This window comes from Patiria miniata, unplaced genomic scaffold (genome assembly GCF_015706575.1).
Source record: "Patiria miniata isolate m_02_andy unplaced genomic scaffold, ASM1570657v1 HiC_scaffold_29, whole genome shotgun sequence".
Classification (NCBI taxonomy): domain Eukaryota; kingdom Metazoa; phylum Echinodermata; class Asteroidea; order Valvatida; family Asterinidae; genus Patiria; species Patiria miniata.
Genome location: NW_024037068.1, coordinates 9,800,455 through 9,819,752, shown reverse-complemented (window position 1 = coordinate 9,819,752; position 19,298 = coordinate 9,800,455). Strand labels below are relative to the sequence as shown.

The window sequence follows — 19,298 nt, the reverse complement described above, 5'->3', positions numbered from 1 at the left end:
ACCCAACACACAAAGCAAAGCTGTATCAAGTTACGGTACATAGACAGTCAAAGCCAATAAGTCCTGCTTGAAGTAGGCTGGGGATTCTTACACATAACTGTTAAAAACAGTCACTTGATTGATTTTGACTGAAAGGACAACTTGGCACAGAATGTATGTTTGCATAGTATGGTTTGTACACTTAATGCACCATGTTTGTTGAATTTCATTTTACAAACAGCCCCATTAAAGGGACACTAGGTCCTGGAACAGCCCAATTGGGCTACACAACGCACTTTGAATGAGATGATGATAATCGGAAATAACATTCAGTAGGATATAAACATCCACACAACTATCCTTTCAAAACTGGGCGTTTTTGTGTTATTCCTGTATTATGCGTGCAAAAACGAATTTCGAGGTCCACTTTTGCGACCCCATAAATTCGAGCTGTTTGGATGCTAGTTGTGATTTCATTCGTAAAGAATTCACCTTTTGCGGACGTTTTTTGCATTGGTGATTGGTCATCACTGTTCCCGAGACACACAACGTGTATATCGTACACTGAGAACGACACAAAAAACGTATTCGTACTCCGTCATGTCTGATGTAAACAAGCGGGTTTTTTCCGTCTTTTCTCGGGAACGGTAAGACATTAGGTTGGTTTCCTTTCAACCAGATGTTTGAAATAGGATAAGTAAACAATCAAAATCATAAATTTTCGGGGATTTCAGGACCTAGTGCCCCTATAATGTCATTGTATACAAACATATGTTGGAGTATGCATGTTTTCCATTATTTGGATTTCAAACATTTTGTCACAAACAATAAGATTTCAGACATTCGGAGATTCAGTGTGAAAAAAAAAATAAGTCCATGTACGGTACACGTACAATGTACACCGTACTTCTGACTGTGTTGTTGTTGTATTTTTTCATTTTTTTGTTGGTGTGTTTTTCAGCAAATGCTTTATAGCAAAGTACTTGTAGAAACATTTATTTCAATGTTGCTATTTCCACACAATAAAATGTTACAATGCCGTGTAAACATATTATACACAGAGCAAAATGCAAGGATTTTGTAATTGTACAATGTACGATGTAATTGTGTATAATAATGTACATGGATCAATACTTAAACAAATTAATGACAACATTTAGGTATAAGGTGAAGCGTCACGCTTTTTTCCCCTAACTTATCGACGGACCGAGAAAAACAGAGACAGTGACAAAGGACAAAATGGACAACAGTGAGACACACAAAGACACACACATGTTTGTTTCACATACGTAGTGTGGACTTTCCTTTCTTTTCGTGAAGTTAAGGAACACCAGTGGAAAAACTCATTTTTCTCAAACTGTGAAAACTCATTCAACCCAATTTTTTTTCTATGATTCCCTTTAGTGTTTCTTTTCATTCTGCTACGGATAAACCTAACCCCAAAATGCCTCTAAACCTGTTTTCCAGAAATGGGGAAACAAAGTGTGGACGTGGGCAAGTCCTTTTTTTCCCGTCCCTGTTACATCTGACATCTATGATTGTATAATTGTGATGCACTCTTTAATGCAGTCATCCTCATTCATAAGAGTGATTATGAATGGCAAACTACCTACCCAACAAATAAACAATCATTTGAAGTCATTCTTAATGATGCTTGAATGGCAAATTACAAAGTATCAAGGTAACAGGGACGGGAAAAATGTCACACTTTGGACCCCAAATTTATAGAATGACCCAAATACACATGTACGGTAGGTTTATGCTACTAACCTTAGTACAAAGAAACATGAACATGACTTGAACTACATAATTATTACAACAAGTGACTTGCTTACCTTGATATGTCAGCTTTGAATCTTTGAAGAGTCTATCGATTGTCTGATGCATGGACTGGACTGCTGTCAGCTGGAAGTCCTCCTGCCTGGCTTTGTTTAACACGAACACTGCCAATGATATCGATAAAGAAAAGGGCTCAACGTCATCACTCTGCTACCATGAAACTTTGAAGAGCACTTTGAACAGGTGGTGTCTCCAGCTGAAGACCTATTCACCTTTAGAAATTGCCTTGTGGAGACCTTCACAATCTTTTGTTCCTTATTATACCCTGGTCCTCACAAGGCATCATTTTTTGAAAAATCCCACACACCCCCTGCTCCCCCCCCCCCTCCAAAACAACCCCTAAAATTTGGGACTGAGGGGTGACCAGAATAAATTTCTGCCTACCTTCCAGCACAGAGGGTCTGTCGGCAAATTTGCTTGTCAACCATCCACCCCCACCCCAACCCCGACACCAGCCAGCCCCCCCCCCCCCCCCACCACCACCAAAAAAAAATAAAAAATTGATCTGGTTATGCCTCTGCATATGAGATGTATTACTAGGGCTGTCCTGAATACAAATTATTTGAAAATTCGATCATCGACCGAATATTTGAATAGCTTTTTGCCAGTTGGAATATTCAAAACAAAACAAAAAAATACACACACGGCTGTCTATTATATGTGAGGAAGGCGTTCTGGCAAAATGAGACAGAACTGGGCAGAGTTCAAAACAAGAGTTTGTGGGTATTAGGAAAGAGAATACAATTCTGCTTTCAGTGCTTTTTGTTGCACTTCACTCGGACATTCCGTTGACAAGTTATGGACATTTAAAGTTTGCATTTGTCAACATATCAAAAAAGTAAAATATTGAGAAAAAGGCCTTCAAAGTTTTGACAGTTTTGTAAGATGAGATTTGAAGGTTTGCATGGTGGAAAGATACTAAGACAAGATAAGTTTTGCGGTAGCACCATGTGAATAAATCTCTTTTGTGAGTATGTGTGGTTCTGAAAAAAACCGGAGGGACTCAACATTTCGAACAGTACGCTCTGCCCGTCGTATGCACTGACACGCTCCAGTGATCACCCAGCATCCCTCAGTCATCTTGCATCTTTCTCAGCTTCACCGGTTTCGAGCTTCACCAGTTTGCATCCTTCTCACGCCTCACCGCACCCATCCTTATAACATCGCATCATCGTTGGAATCCCTCATTCTCCTGACGACGGGCAGAGCAAACTGTTCGAAACGTTGAGTCCCTCCGGTTCTTTTCAGAACTACGCATACTCACAAAAGAGATTTATTCACATGGTGCTATCGCAAATGTATCTTGTCTTAGACAGTTTTGTAGTAGTGAATATGAAAGATGCCTTTTTTTTTTTAATATTCGAAACTCGCCTAACAGGTTTTACATGCGCCACCTGCAGCTGTGTACCGCGCTGGTCAAAAGTGGCACGCAAAGTGTGCCGGTTAAAATTATGGGCCGCTAGAGTGTTTTTCAGTATTACCGCGAATAACAATAACAATTTACCCCTGTCAACAACAATAAATACCATCGGACATCTGACAACAAAGTGGCATCTGACAATAAAGCACTGCAACTTTATGATTAACATAAAATCACAGTGTGTGTAATTTTTTTTTTTTTTTTCGAATATTCTGACCCACAAAAAGCTATTTAAATATTCGGTTATGATCGAATTTTCAACCATTTTATCACTCTCTCCCCTATAAGTAATATCTCTTCTAGCCTTTTTTGAGGCTGGCTGCACTCACCGAGGTTTGGAAAGAAGTCTTCCGTGTCCTCGTTGTTCGCCCCCTCCATTGCCGGATTTGGGGTTGGGGGCTTCAACATCTCGGCCCGTTTGATGAACTCGATGAGGTTCATGTCCAGGAACCAGTCTTGGACGACGAGCACCACGTGGCAGACCGTGAAGAGGAAGGCCGCCAGCTGAAGAGACTGTAAAGGGGAGTGAGAAAAGTTGCTCAAGTTTAACATAACTTTTGTTTGATCTCGAACCCAAGCAATGTAATATTTTTAATGCAATCCTTGAAAAGCACCGTTAAGTCCCATTTAACATTATTTTCAATTTTTGTTTGGCATTTCGAAGGGTATTCTAATGCCTATTTCCATATTCATTTAAGCAAGCTGTGATGTCATTCCAGGCAGAAACCTCAATGTCACAGCTATTTCAGCACAAAAAGTTGCCAGAATTTTGGATAATTTGCTGTCGTAAATTTTCTTTTCTTTGGTGATTTGTTGTAAGCCAATGAGCAAACCTTTCTCACAAATGTTTTCAATGAGCAAATTTTGAGGTCACAATTCGAACAGAAAACTCCTCAGCTTAGACACTGTCTTCCTGAAATGACATCACAGCATCAGCACCCTCAGTTGTCCAGAAAAGCACTGAAAATTTCAAATGTTTGAAGAAGGGCACTTTTCAATAAAATTAAACAGGTGTCAAATAGTTTCATACATTAAAAAGAGGAGTAGAAAGTTGCACAAAATGTGTTTGTCAGAAATATTAATGGCATGGACCCCTTAAATTGTAAAAGCTCACCAGTTCAGAACATTTTTATGCAACAAATCTCAAAGTATTGTGGGGAGTGTGGCCTAGTGGTTAGGGTTCGTGACTCATGATCAGAGGGTCAGGGGTTCGAATCCAGCCACTGGCCATATGTTGTGTCCTTGGGCAAGCCACTTCACCCCCACTTGCCTCTCTCCACCCAGGAGTATAAATGGATACCGGCATTAGCTGGGGAGTAACCTGCGATGGACTTGCATCCCATCCAGGGGGACTAGACATATTTTCAGTCGTTTCATGCCACTGAAACCGGAGATAAATGCCAGCCTGATGGGCCATAATCACTGATCTCTATATAAAGACTGGATAGCGGATATCCATACACCAGTCACACAGTAGACTTTACATATTGACCAATTCGCTCCCGGTCTCACGAAGATGGCCACATAAAATACGAACGTTCTACGCGTATATACCGTACAGCGCGCACTGTATCAAGAGTTGACGCGCATTTTGGTCACGTACATGTATTATGATGTTCTAAAAAGGACACATTTCCGCAGTGATCATTATTTCCAAAACGCCGAAAAAGTGAACTGCGGCATTAAAACAAAGAGTAAACTACGATGTTAGAAAAATTGTAAACCGTGGTCATGGTGGTGGTCAAAATAAAATTCAAGTGAACCACGATGGTAATCATGCTGTCTATAAAGACGGCAACTTGTCCTTTGTAGATCACCAGCCGGTCTCACTGGTCTCACCAATATGGCGTCAAATTCATTCATTGTGCAGCTCTTTATCCGCTATCCAGTCTTTATATAGAGATCAGTGGCCATAATGGCTCGTGACAGACTTTGCTTTTTCTTTCAAAAGTATAATGACCTTATGGGCTTCACAGAATACATCATCCCATGTACCCTGGTTACTTCACATTATTGGTAAAATACGGCATTTGCAAACATCAAAACAAACCACCAAATTATTATGAAATATCTTACTTGACTGTAATTGAATGATAGTCTCAAGCATCCTGTGAAATCATGGCACCTGGTGTGCTGTCATTTTCAAGAAAGGTGGATTTTTTCTATCAATTTCCAAAGATGGTCGCCACACCATCGTTGGAATATTTAAATACTGTCCCAAATTTACCAAATTTAGTTAGTCCACATTTTGTTTGCAAATGGCTACACATCCTACAATGGGGCAAGCCAGATAGTCTGGCTCCGTGACCTGACAATTCCCTAATGTCTATAAATTGCTCCGTTTAATCTAAAGGGGGGAAAGAGAACCAGACTACAAAAAGATTTTTTTTTGTTTTTGTTTTTGTTTTTCTTGCATCTATGAACACAAAATTTTAAAAAGGTCAGTGTAACGATATTTGCTGAAAAAATACTAACCCCAAAATCTGTCCATTCCTTAAAATTACAGCAAAAGCAAATGTTGTACTTAAAAGCACTAGTTACCTGAATCTCGTTGCAAATTTCGGCAGAGGTCATGTCTGGAGGCAGACTCTTCTCGTGACTCAGCAGATGGTCCATGACTGAGGAGCTGAGTACCGGTTGTGCATCCAACACCAGGACCCGTTCACCGGTGACAAAGAGATCGATGCCCATGGTCTGGTGCAAAGACTGGTTCCGGTTCTCTTTGGTTTGCGGCTTGAAAATATATGAGCTGCATTGTCAGAAAAAAAAACATTATTTTTGTCAATAACAAAGTTGACAGAGGCTTTTGACTTTACAAACACCGAGAATTGGAGCAACATGTGTTCAGAGTTTTTACATTTTTAATTCTAATACAGTAAACTCCGGCTAAGTCGGCACTCTCGGGACCTGAGAAATTGTGATGGCTTACATGAATGCCGACATCTGCTGTAAGTCGTCATTTTGCAGACTTACATGAATGTCCTTTTGCACATATGATTCATTGCACTAATTGGCTTCGATTTACCCTGGTTTATCTCCTTAATGCTTGAGTTGAATCCAGCAAATTAATCCTCGAATTGTATCATCACTTTTGGGGTATTGATGGTGGAGACCATTATGTACGTGCACAGTAACAAATTAAATGCGTGTGTGGTCCGGTATATACCACGCACACATTGACTGCAGCACTAGTCATTCAATAAGACGACCCCCAAAATGGACAGAGCGCATGCGTATATATATACTAGAAGGGGTACTGGTATTGATATGCTCACGATGCATATGCGACATATGCAGTAGGACAACCTTTTTCGACACCGATGCATGCAGCGATCACGGGCCGTGCCAAACTACTTTTCACTCGACACTTCTTGGAAACCGCAGTACAGAAAGTCGATGCCAATGCCTGATTTGTTGAATGCCGACTTACGCAAAGGATTTTGTAATGCTTTTTAGGAAAAGGGGACCCACAGTAACATGACGACTTGAGCAAAATGGCGACTTACATGTATAAAAGCCGACTTAGAAATAAAAAATTCAATGGAAATGCATTACGGACAATTGGGACTTTATTCAGACGGCCGACTTGAGCAATTTGACGAGTTGTATGTTGTCAGTTTGGCCGGAGTTTACTGTACATTCTATCAAAATTGATTGATAACAATTTCAAACCAGGGCCAAACCGAAGTTCGTTGGGACCAAGTCTGACACCTATTAGAGTGTAGCTGATCTTCCTGAAGCCAAGCTTTCCCAAGACGAGAGACCACTCAGAGCGACGTCAAGGCTTAGGGAGCAGGTCCGTATTGGAGGAAATAAACCGCCGATTATGATGATTGTGATTACCCTCTGTTTAATAATCGCACAATTAAACCAACAACAAGTACACCTGGACAACAGGATTGTCGGCACAACAAATTTGATGCGATCCAGGTAAATGAGTCGGCCGTGGTCAATTTCATTTTTTTTTACAAATTTGAAAAGAGCACAATCTCAGCATTACTGCTGTGAAAACCGCATGCTGATACATCGTTACTCATTAAGCTTGATCGCATAACAAAATATGATTAGAATTTATTACACAATAATCAAGGAATATATGATTGAGTCTTTAATGTGGTTGTTAATGATCAGGGTCACTTAATTACACTTGGGAGACAACTTACAGTTCACATTTAAGGTTACAGACCAGTAAATAAACTTCCATAGACCCCAATGGTAAATACTCCCACTTCAGAAATTCGGAAAAAATCCGATCACGTGTCATGCCACAAACACACAAGTACAGCGATGTACGCCGCGCAGGCTTAGTACATGTACATGAGTGATGTACCCCACAGGGTACATCACCTGTTTCTTTCCCGTTGTTGAAAATGTCATTTCCACCGCGTTGTGTTATATTTGTGTGACCTCGGGTACGAGATTGTAACTACGCTGGTACTACGTAAATCGATGTATGTTTTATTATGAGATGTGCCATGGGGGCAGTGAAGCAATATTTCTGCTATGACCGCCATTGTTTACATCATTCGTCACTGTTCGTCTGCTTTTTTTAACTGTGCAAATTTCCCCGTCATTTCACCTTAATAATGTCGGCAGATGACAACAGGTCACCTCCAAAGAAGAGGTTTCTCTCTTGATCCAAAGACGAGATCAGAAATTTGACAGCATCAGCACGAAGAAAAATTAGAAAAATTATGTGCAAAAAGTTTGCCAATTCTGTACCGCAACAGCCTAGACCCACAGGTTTGGACGTTAGTAATCTATTACCGTGGCATTAACCCTTTCATGCCCACATTGTTTATTGACTTGGCTCTACCCAGGACCAAATTGTTTGCTCAGTCATGCGGAAATCACTAGAGCGTGAAAAAAATGAGCACGAGTCAAAAACTCACTTTTTTCAACCCAGATTTTCACTGCCAAGGAGTGATTAAAATCATAGGTGTTGTGTGTAAAGTTTGTTCTTTGAACCTTACTCTTTTATGTGATGCAAAAATGCAGTCCATGTGTGCAAATATAAGAAAGTTATGCCTTTTTGTTCATCTGGTCCCAATTATCAAACTGCAAGCCATTTCACCACATGACCAAATGGCACTCCATACCTCACATTGTGCGTGGATACTTCTGAAGCACTTTTCTCACTTTTTTGTAATGGTAACACTATGAATAAACCACACCAATAGAAAGATCCAAAAACACTCTTTCAGCTGGTATATAGTTGATGTATGGGCGGCCAAACACATCAACATGCCGCCTTTCTGAAAAGCAGTGAATATCTGTGTTGAGGGTGTTTTGTGTGTGGTTTCCTGGTCGACTAAAGTCGCCCATGGGAACCAGCAGGGGGGTACCTCTTGTCGACAAAAGTCGCCCATGGTAAGGAAAGGGTTAACAAAACAATTGTTGCTGTGACGGGGTCCATGGTGTTTTGTACACCTAAGGGGGTGCCCCCTCAGGTGTACAAAATACCATGGACCATGCCACAGCAGGCAACAACTGCATGTTGCCCAAGTGTGCAGTGGGCGGGGCTGAATGAAGCAGTCAATTTGCTAATGCTGACAACAAAAAATGAAAAGAATTCATTTCCCACTGTTGTTCGGGCTCAAGGGATAACCAACTCACCCCTGTTGGTCACTTGGTTTGTTGCCAGCCAGCATGGACATCAATGTTGATTTCCCACTGCCCTGCAGGCCCAGCACGCCCACCACCAGGAAGTCTGTGTGGTCCAGCATCATCTGAACAGAAAAATGGTAGTTGAATATTATAATATTTGTTGTCAAAAGCATTTACTCCTTTCATTTCATAACTCGTTTAGTCGTTGCACCATCTCTGTGCGCAAGCTCCCCTCAATGGTGCCAAAGACTAAGGCAGACTATATAAACACCATTGCTCCAGATGTGAAGACACTACAGCTTTGTGTAAATTCAAATAACAAGTGATCTTAGGTAACCCCCCCCCCCCCCCCCCCCCCCCCCCGGTGGTTAAAAAAAAAGGACACCCACTTTTGACAGCAATTTTCACCTACTTAATGAACTTATTTTAAATATTTTTTCACGTAGTAGTAAAGTATAGGCCTTTAACTACCGGTATGCATGGTTAAAAAGGTTAATAAAAGTCCCCAAAATAGTGATATTATGCTATAAATTTGAATACAAGTCACCAATATCAGTCTTGTCCGCAGGTTATTGTATGTACCTTGGACGTTTTCGTAGTTCATAAAAATGAAAAAACCTTCCCACCAAAATATATTTTGCCCTGGTAACTTTTACTGAAGCTGTCCAATTATTTGTGTCAGTGTTAAGATCATCTACTCAATGAGCTGTTGGCTTAAGTTCATTGTTGCATAACATGACCTAACATAACAATCAAATGTCATGCCCTTTCAAATAAAGCTCCGATAGCTGAGCTCAGTCAAGCGAAGGGAAGTATACCTCCGTGGACAAACAGGTTTCGCACATGAAATGTTCAAATTAGCATAGCTCAACGGCAAAATGTGCAAATGCAACGATTTTTTCGCCACATTTGCTTAAAGGCCAGTACTTTAATAGCTACTAACCGACAGTTAAATTATATAATTTTTAAAAATAGGTGAAAATTGCTGTCAAATGTGGGTGTTCTTTTATTTTAACCACCCTGTACAAGCAGGCCATGTGCAAAAAGCGCACTCAGATGCGCGGCTTCTCTTCCCCTCTTCCCTCCCCCCTTTTTTTTTGGGGGGGGGGTTGTTATGGGGTTTCAACCCCCCCCCCCCCCCCCCCCCCCCCATTTAGTGCTAGGAGATAACATGCTACAAACATAGCTAGAGGGGTGTATCAAAAAACATGAAGTAAAATTGTTGAACAAAATCATTGGAAAAAGTTTTTACTTGTGTTGACTTTTTGACTGAAAGGTATTTACGAATGGAATAAATATGTGCTTGGCCAGTATTTAACAAGTACATTTAAAACCAGCTTAGGGCCTGGTCGCCGATAACGGTATCCGCGTCCAGGCCTCAAGCTGGTTTTGAACGTACCGGTACTTGTTTAAAACTGGCCAAGCACATATTTATTCCCTTATTTAACCGGTTCACGTCGGATGACGTGTACACACGCAATGAGCGAGGCCGGAAATATCTGTCTGCGACCCGCTCGCAGCGAGCGAGGGCAAATCCGCCTGGCATTGAGGTTCGTGAAAAACAATCCCGCGCTTAGGTCCGGTCAATGTCAACAAAAAGTTTTAAGGACTGTTTTTATGAAGTAATTTGACTGGTTGCGCTAGCTGATTTTGTCCAATAAACTTTTGTGTTCAATGGACCTTTCCTGCATGTCAATCAAACCGTGCGCATTGACCAACAAGAACATGACTTTTGATCAGGTGACGAGGGTAGATTTGTCAAACTCTGTCACGACTACTGTGAGAAATGTGTACCCACCAAGGTGAGCGGGTTCGTATGGCCGAATCCAGAACCACTCAATTCACCAGTTGATTACAGCAAACATATACATGTATGTGTCACCACAAAATGAACTTCAAGTCAGACATTGCCATTTTGCAGTACAGTAGGGCAAAGCCAAAAATTTTAAGGGGTGGTCAATTTGTTTTGTTTCCAGATGAACCTTGATTTACCATTCTCCATTTTTTTGGTTCTGTCAAACATCTTTAAAACCTACTTTTTATCCCGTTTTATTAGTTGACTGTTCATTCACTGTAACACAACTGCAAGATGTTTCAATGCCAATTTCTGGAGAATCAGTTTTACAGCTTCAAGTAAGTTGCTGGTCTATATTTCCGTTCCTGAACTCAGTACAGTGGAACGTCGCTTTACCGAACACCGCTATACCAAACATTCGGCTATACCAAACATTGTGGTTGGCTCCGGATTTTTTTGTACAAAACGTACCGAACATTGTTCTTGAAAAATGTCATCAGAAGAGCAACAAGTGGCTATTATTTCCCGGAGGGATAGAAGGGGAAAGCCACCCACTGCTGTAGGTAGTAAGCTTAAAAACTGTGTAATGACATAATTCAATAGTCGGCACATGTTCAAAGTCGTCTCTCAATAACTATAAGTACCAGGACGTGCAAGGTGAAGTTCTGAAGGGCGCTATTTATTGAAAAGTGAATACCAGAGCACCGGCGGCTAATAAAATCGTTTTACAGAACGATCGATATTACAAACAATTTCTGTGGATCCTGCGATGATCGTTATAGCGGCGTTCCACTGTATCCCTAAACGTTATATACCATTGGAAAGCTTTTGTTCTGCAGAATCCAAATAAATAAATGTCTCAAAAAAATAATCTGACTTTAAGCTCATTTTGTGATGACAGGTCACACATGTGCCTACCTCCATTCCATTGTCACACCACTGAAAACTGTTGTCCACAAGTCGAACGCTCTGTTTCATCTCGGGGGGTGCAGTCAATCTATTGTGAACAGGGACTGTTGGACAAATTTGGGAAATTGAATGGTTTCACGAAGTGTAAAAGAGTTTGTATTATTGAATTGACTGTTTAATTAAGAGAGACTTTAACAAACAACTGTGAATTAGCAACGAAAGAAGCATACATTACCTGACAATGCAAACATTTCCCAAAATCTGTAACTACAAACTGGTCGAAAATGTGTTTTGAAAAAAGGAGTAACTTCAAAATGCAATATTTCGGGATGACCTTGTTTGCAGGATATAGAGGTTTTTGTCACTTTGTGGAAACACCGTCAATACTTACAAAACCCTGTCCTCATTTTGCATGTTAACTGCTTTCCTCATGAACACAATTTCAAAAAAAAAATACCGTAATTACTGGCATTTAAACAGTCACAGACAGTCGAAATTCACTTCCACTTCCCCTGCTATACTTTTAACAAAGACTAGTCACCAGCAGTCAGATCATATGTCAAGCAAGCACAGTGACTAGTCAAACTGGGTCAACAGACAGAGCAGGCAAGTTGTGGTCACAGCTGTTTTATCACTCACCCAGAGTCAAAGCAAAGCTGTATCAAGTTACTTAAACAATCCCAGCCAGTCAATCCTGCTTTACGTAGGCTGGGAATTTTTAACTGTTGAAAACAGTCACTTGATTGATTCTGACTCAGCCTCGACTCCAGGGGCGCATGCTCGCTCCTTACACTAACCCCTGGCTGTGATGATGATGTAAATGACACTGAATGGCTATTCACAGTGTACTGTGCGGGCATTTCGAAGATTGCACGCCGGGCGCGCCCATAATGCGCTCGCGTGCTTAGCTTTGCACGTAACGTCATGTACGAAAAAAAAAATTATGATTCAAAAGTCGCGAAGCCTGTACGATATGGATTATGTCAGCTGCGTTTTTCGCCAAAAAAACCCCCTGTATCTGTGGTTGTAAAGGCACGAAAGGGGTACATACATTTGATACAAATCTTTGCTAATTAACACAACGTCCAAACGCTGTGTTTGAAAGGATTGATTCTTCAAAATCACAACTTTTAACATTTTAAAGATGGCGTCGGCACGTAAAACGGATAAACTGCAGCCCTAATTATAATGTACCGTATTTTGGTATATTTAAATTACACAATTCCAGGGGTTACGATCGCGCAAGGCATGATGGGAAACAACATGGCGCTGCAAGATCGTACCCACGGGGCACGAGGTTGATTTTGACTGAAAGGACTACTTGGTACAGAATGTATGTTTGCATGGGAGGGTTTATCAAAAGCAATCTGGAAACTTACCTTCAATGGTGATTGAATGGGCTGTCCCCGATGGTGCCAGTGGTCTGGTACTCTGACTCACAACCTGGGGCTGATTGTGATGAGAGCCGCTGCCGCCAGACTGCCCCGCCTCGGTCATGGGGGAAGATCCGTACAAGGCCACGGTGGCCGGGGACTGGTAAAGCGCTTGGTTCGCCGTGGAGGCAGCACTCCCTGCAGCCACGGTAGGAATGGGTCGGCTGGGGGTGGATTCGCTCTGACGGGTGATGATTTTGAACTGGGGCGTGGACTTGGGGGCTTCCCCCGCTTGATGAGTCGAGGGAGTGGCACCCCCTGGTTCGGGCGAGGAGCCGTACAGCTCTTGTTTACCCTGAAAGTTAAGAGACAACACCTCGTAGAAAGAAGGAGGCAGCTCATGGATACAACCAAAATCCCTGGTCTCTAAAATTCACATTCCTCCCCAGTTATGTTTTGCAAACCCGACCAAAAACCAAAACCTACCCGACCAACAGCCGAATTCCGGATTGCAAAAAGCTATTAAACCTCAGGCATCAAGTTTCTGGGTTGTTTGTTCTGTCCGACATCTGATGTCTAAGCATGCACATTTATGCAATCCCGTTCGCCAGCCAATTGGATTCGTCATGACGTCATTTCATTCCAAAATTCGGACTAAGCTGTTGATTGGTCAATTCGGATGTCATGTTTTTGTGATACAACAAAAGGCATAAAGATCTAATAAAACCTAGACACGACATTGGCTCTCAAAACAGAGTTAGCAAAATGTTGCGGGTATAGAATACGCTCATTGTGGTCGCGATATTGCGCGCAAGAGGGCGTTTGAATGTTATTTAAAATATGTGATGCGATCAGGCTAAATGAGTCGTTTGTTGGGAATTTTCATTTGCAGATTCAGGCCAAAGGTAGGGCCACTTCATCACATCACTTCATCACATCTCTTGGTGTTCCGACTTCCATAATTTTTGAACTAAAGATGGTATCAGCATCCGGTTTTCACAGCAGTAATGCTGAGATTGTGCTCTTTTGAAATCTGTAATAATTTTTTTTTTTTTGACCAGGGTCGACAAACGACTCTTTTAGCTTGATCGCATCACATGTGATTCGATTGTGATGATCATTCAAAGCCACAGGATGTTTGCGCATCGTGTGACAAAATTTTGGGGGGGCTCAATTCACAACGTAAAAACATAATCTAAGTGTCTAGGTTTTATTAAATGTCCATGACAACTGGTTACTGAAGGCACCCGTCAAGATGCAGTCTTGTTTTGCATAATTCGTCATCGGCACAACGAACTGACACTCACACGCAAGTGGGTGTTAGTTCGTCAAAACCACGTAATCAACAATTTCGGCTTCACAACCTGACATCCAGTAGTGCGCATGCACATCAGACACTGACGCGAAAATTGGAAGATTTTCGATTTTACGAACTGACACCTAAGCATGATGCGGCAATACAGAACGGAGAAAAATGGTTTGAAAGGTTTTACACAAATTTAATTCATCCGCATACATGTGCTTGTGTGCTTACACAAAAATGTAATTAAAACCGTTTTAATTGGTGAAATTAAGGTCAGTGTCAGTTCATGAAACCGAAAATGTACGGGATGCGCTCTACAAATGCCGCACTGTGGAGGATGTCAGCTTGCAAAACCCAACATATCCCGGTTCTGTAAAATAAGTGCGCGTGCAGCACACTCACGCGCAACTGAGTGTCAGTTTGTGGTGCTGATGACGGATTTATCACCAAATCTGCTCGCATATCATGGACCAAGTACTGCGCACGGTGATATTCCATAGACTAGGTTGTTTGTAGTGGTTTACTGCAAATTGATTCGGGTAAAATATTTTACCGATGAAGACATGGACAGGTACCTGTGACTGAGACGCGGAGGACTTGGCAAGGATGATGGTTGGCTTGCTGAGCTGAGGTGAGCTGAAGTCATCTCGGGACTCTTCCTGTGTCTACAAAGCAACAATTGGTATTAACGTCAGAACGTGTGAGTCGTTTGTCAACCCCGGTCAATTTTTTTTTTTTTACAGTTTTGAAAAGAGCACAATCTCAGCATTACTGCTGTGAAAACCGCATGCTGGTACCATTTTTGGTTCAAAAATTTGGAAGTCGGAAAATTTCCAAGAGATGTGATGAAGTGATGTGATAAAGTGGCCCTATTTTGGCCTGAATCTCCAAATGAAAGTTGCCGACAAACGACTCATTTATCATCACTACTTCAGTGTTGTGTGAATTGGAGAACTTGCCAATGGGGCGATCAGAGTCTATCATCACTAGTCTTTGCAATGTCCATCTACAGCCACAGGGCATACTCTTCTTATTGTTCATCCCCTGTTACTTGCAACTGGAAATTGTGAATGGACTTGCAACTGGACCAGGCCCCCCTCCCACCGGCAAAACACGTTTAAGTGTAAAAATACATATATATAGTGAACTGTGTTTTTTCTTGTGGTGTGCCCCCCTAGTTTGTACTGCGCCCCCACCCCCCAAATGCCTGGAGCTGGCCACAGTGCTGGGCTTGTAATGGACTTGTGATGGACATGTGATGGAATTGTGACAGAACTGTGATGGACTTTTGATGCACCTTTTGATGTACTTGTGACCAGACTTGTGACCGGACTTGCGACCGGACTTGCGACCGGACTTGCGACCGGACTTGCGACCGGACTTGCGACCGGACTTGCGACCGGACTTGCGACCGGACTTGCGACCGGACTTGCGACCGGACTTGCGACCGGACTTGCGACCAGACTTGCGACCAGACTTGCGACCAGACTTGCGACCAGACTTGCGACCAGACTTGCGACCAGACTTGCGACCAGACTTGTGACCAGACTTGTGACAAGACTTGTGACCAGACTTGTGGACCTGGGATGACTTGTAGATTTGTGACTGGACTTGTGACTGGACTTGTGACCAGACTTGTGACTGGACTTGTGACTGGACTTGTGACCAGACTTGTGACCAGACTTGTGACCAGACTTGTGACCAGACTTGTGACCAGACTTGTGGACCTGGGATGACTTGTAGATTTGTGACTGGACTTGTGACCAGAATTGTGATGGAGTCATCTAAAACAATGCATTAGACACCACACTATATAACCTCCCCCAACACCCCATAAACTGAAATTGCCCCAATTTGCCTAGAGTAATATTTCCACATTTAAGAGGAAATTTTTCTAACACCACATGTACTTTGTGCACAAGCAACATTTTTTTTAACTGTGCAAAAGAACTCACCTTTGACCTTACGCGTCTTCTCCTCCGTCGCCCCCCTCCATTATGTCCCCCACCACTAGCTCCGCCCACTGGACCAGTCCCTCCTTTTGAAGACATATCCGGCAGGCTCTAATAACACTGCAATATTTAGAATCTGAAAAAAAATATATTGATGGCATATTCATTATTCACAACATGTTATTAATTACACATTACTATCTGCATGATCTCATGCAGTTGGGCAATTCTAGCTCTATAGTCGTGTTCCCTAACGTGGCGCACTTCGAAGCTTACCCGACTTTCCTCGTGTAGTGTTGTCAAACCTCTTTGTTGACAAACCTCAAATTCATGCAGTAAAATACTGGTACTTTGACCTTATTAATGCTTGCTATTTAACTCTGTGAGCAATTTCGGTTTCATGAAATTTAATCCGAAATTCAAAAACGGTGGCGTCCGGAAATTGGGCACAAATTGACGGGGTGTTCCCTAACGTGGCGCACTTGCATAAATCTCGGAAAATTCGTAATTAACATTGAAGAATTTCTGTAAACTTGATAAATTCTGATAAATAATTAATATCTCTACTTACATACCCAGCCAGATGTTTGTCAGAAAATTATTTTCTTGTTTTTCGGGGCATTTTCAAAGGGTTCACTTTGCACTTGAATATAAAATCGGAAAATCACGCCAAAATAAATTTTGCTTCTAACTTTGTTACGGGTAAATAAACTCCCGATTTATAAATGGGAGTGTTTAGAACTTGATGAAATTTCACTTTCTGTGAAATTTCAGTTAAAACTTTTGCTCTAGGTAAGCACTACAGGTGAAAAATCAAAGTGCGCCACGTTGGGGGCCGCGCCACGTTAGGGTACATCAACAATACCAAGTGGAGCGCTGGAACTTCGGTACCCCCTGTACTAGCGCTCCACCGAATCGGCAAACTTTGACTACACTTTTTGCACGAAACAGTCATTGATTCAGCGCGACTTGTTTTTCTTCGACAGTGATGTCACACACGTGCTCAATGATCAGCAATGAAATGGATGGCACAACTAAGCAGACACATTTAACTGCGAGCGGTAAGTTAATCAGAATTTTTTTCTTTTTTTCAAATTATCGCTTATTGGGAACGATTTAAGGGGTCTTATATAATGTCATGAATGTGTCGGTCTATCCAGGGTAACTGTCTTTCTCATTTGTTTTCTCTTTACTAGTTTTTGGGGGCCTTTTGTCCTCGAGGGTATGCAAAAAAATGCATACCGTGTGTCAGGGATATAAATGTGTTGTCAAAGTATGCCGATTCGCAGACAGGGCTCTGGAGTGCTCTTAAACGTGCAAAACTAAATCAGGCCCACTTTACTCACAGTTTAGCCAGCACATTTCTCCAAAAATTCCACTGGGGCAAAGAAAATATCCTCAGTAATTCACCAACCAAGTTTGCAGACTGAATTCAATTTTTAAAGGAGACTTTTTTCAGTATTTTGCACATGAGAGGGAAGTCAAGTGATTTCAAAATGGAGCTAAATACTAGACTGGTACATGTCCAACCATGGCCCAACTATTTGAAAAGTCTGACCTCTTCATTCAGAGTCACAATAGTCTGGTGGCTGACTATGGAGAAATGTGTATTAAATTGAGACTAGTTCCCGCTTCATGCCAAATGTTTCTTAAATTCTTTTGGCATGGTTGATTGATGCAGTACTGAAGCTGTGTTGGACTGGTTGTTTTAGGTGCCAGTCTATTTTCTTGTTTTGCATGTTTTTAATACCTTAAGTTTTGGGACTTTCATCATACACAGTATTGAGAGTCCCATATTTTCGGACTAGCCGATTCGGTGGAGCGCTAGTACGGAGGGTACCAAAGTTCCAGCGCTCAGTAGAGCTAGGGCAATTCCACACAAAAGTGGACGCAGACAAAAAGTGGAAAAGTTATTAAATCTTCAGAAAGATAGTAAAGTCTGTCACGAGCCAATGTGGCCCATCAGGCCAGCATTTATATCCGGTTTCAGTAGCATGAAACGGGATGCTAGTCCATCACAGGTTACTCCCCAGCATTTTTAATAAGAGACAAATTTCACCACAACTTAAGGAAGCACAGGGAAGTCCTAATTTTGGGCAAGTATTGAGAGGTAAGGGGAAGTGAACCCGCATGCCGAGTACCAGTCCGAATGATTTCCATGATTTTTTTATTTTTCTTCTCCAAATTACCAACCTTCTGCGCGAACGTACATTTGGCCCAGCATGCAGAGTCTACTCCAGTGTAGCCTTTCGCCAAGGCCATCGTGGCTTAAAGAAGCAAAGCTGCAAGCGACTGGAGCGAAGACTAATTCAGCGAGCCCGAGTGGTGAAGCCACGAGGCCTTTTCTAACTTGATTTTGATCGAAAAGATCTTTGAGTATCAAGCTTACATTTTCCTTTTCAAAATGCACTTCGTCAGAATTTTTTTTATTGGAGACTAATCCAAAAGAAGTTGGTTTTTATTTGAAGCGATCCGGAACTAGGATTCTGTCAGAATCCAGTAGGAAAAATCCGGAACTAGGAAAACGACTGTACATGTACACGCGCGTGGTTGTCCAAGATCATAGCGACTTAACTGTTTCAAGTGTTTGTAATGTTCCCGTCCCGTGTTTCAACAGATTGGTAAATGAACCACACTAATTGAGGTCATGCTTATTATGCTTTCCTTGGGGAATGACTGAACATGAACAAGCCACATACATGACATAAAATACTACATATTTATCAAGACAAGCAAATCTCACCTCGTTTCTGAATCTCAGCTGTTGAAATGTTTGCATGAACAGCGCCCTCTCTAGACAAATCTTTTTGCTGTGGCCGTGTTTTCTAAACCTCGGCTTCGTTTCGGTTGGGCTTTCTGATCAATGAACAGAATGATCCAACTTTCAGTGTGGGGCGAAGGGGGAGGGGGACAACCGGCCAGTCGTTCATTGAAAATTCGAAAAGCAAGGGAAATGGGTGGAGATGGTCTTCATTTGACGCGGAAGGGGGAGGGGGGCGCTGTTTTTCCCGCTTTGTCTTATTTTGGGGGGTTAATTTCACATTTAAGTCCGTAGGAGGAAAGGAGCGTCGATTTGCCAACTTCACTTGACCTCGTCTGGTTTAATAACTTAAAAAAGGAG

The 19,298-nt window shown here is 41.9% G+C and overlaps 1 protein-coding gene across 1 annotated transcript in view; it reads right to left on the bottom strand.

The window, feature by feature from the left end:
• The window catches only part of LOC119735793 (protein SMG9-like), a 47,036-nt gene extending 28,008 nt beyond the window's left edge, over nt 1-19,028 (bottom strand). Inside the window, exons 1-9 of the mRNA XM_038209727.1 lie at nt 18,921-19,028; nt 16,181-16,313; nt 14,801-14,890; nt 12,929-13,277; nt 11,559-11,653; nt 8,855-8,967; nt 5,780-5,987; nt 3,568-3,751; nt 1,815-1,922 (exon numbers count right to left, since the gene is read on the bottom strand). Coding sequence (XP_038065655.1) covers nt 1,815-1,922; nt 3,568-3,751; nt 5,780-5,987; nt 8,855-8,967; nt 11,559-11,653; nt 12,929-13,277; nt 14,801-14,890; nt 16,181-16,276 — 1,243 coding nt within the window. The 5' untranslated portion in view covers nt 16,277-16,313; nt 18,921-19,028. The remainder of the gene's footprint in view (nt 1-1,814; nt 1,923-3,567; nt 3,752-5,779; nt 5,988-8,854; nt 8,968-11,558; nt 11,654-12,928; nt 13,278-14,800; nt 14,891-16,180; nt 16,314-18,920) is intronic.
• Between the last annotated feature and the right edge of the window lie 270 nt (nt 19,029-19,298).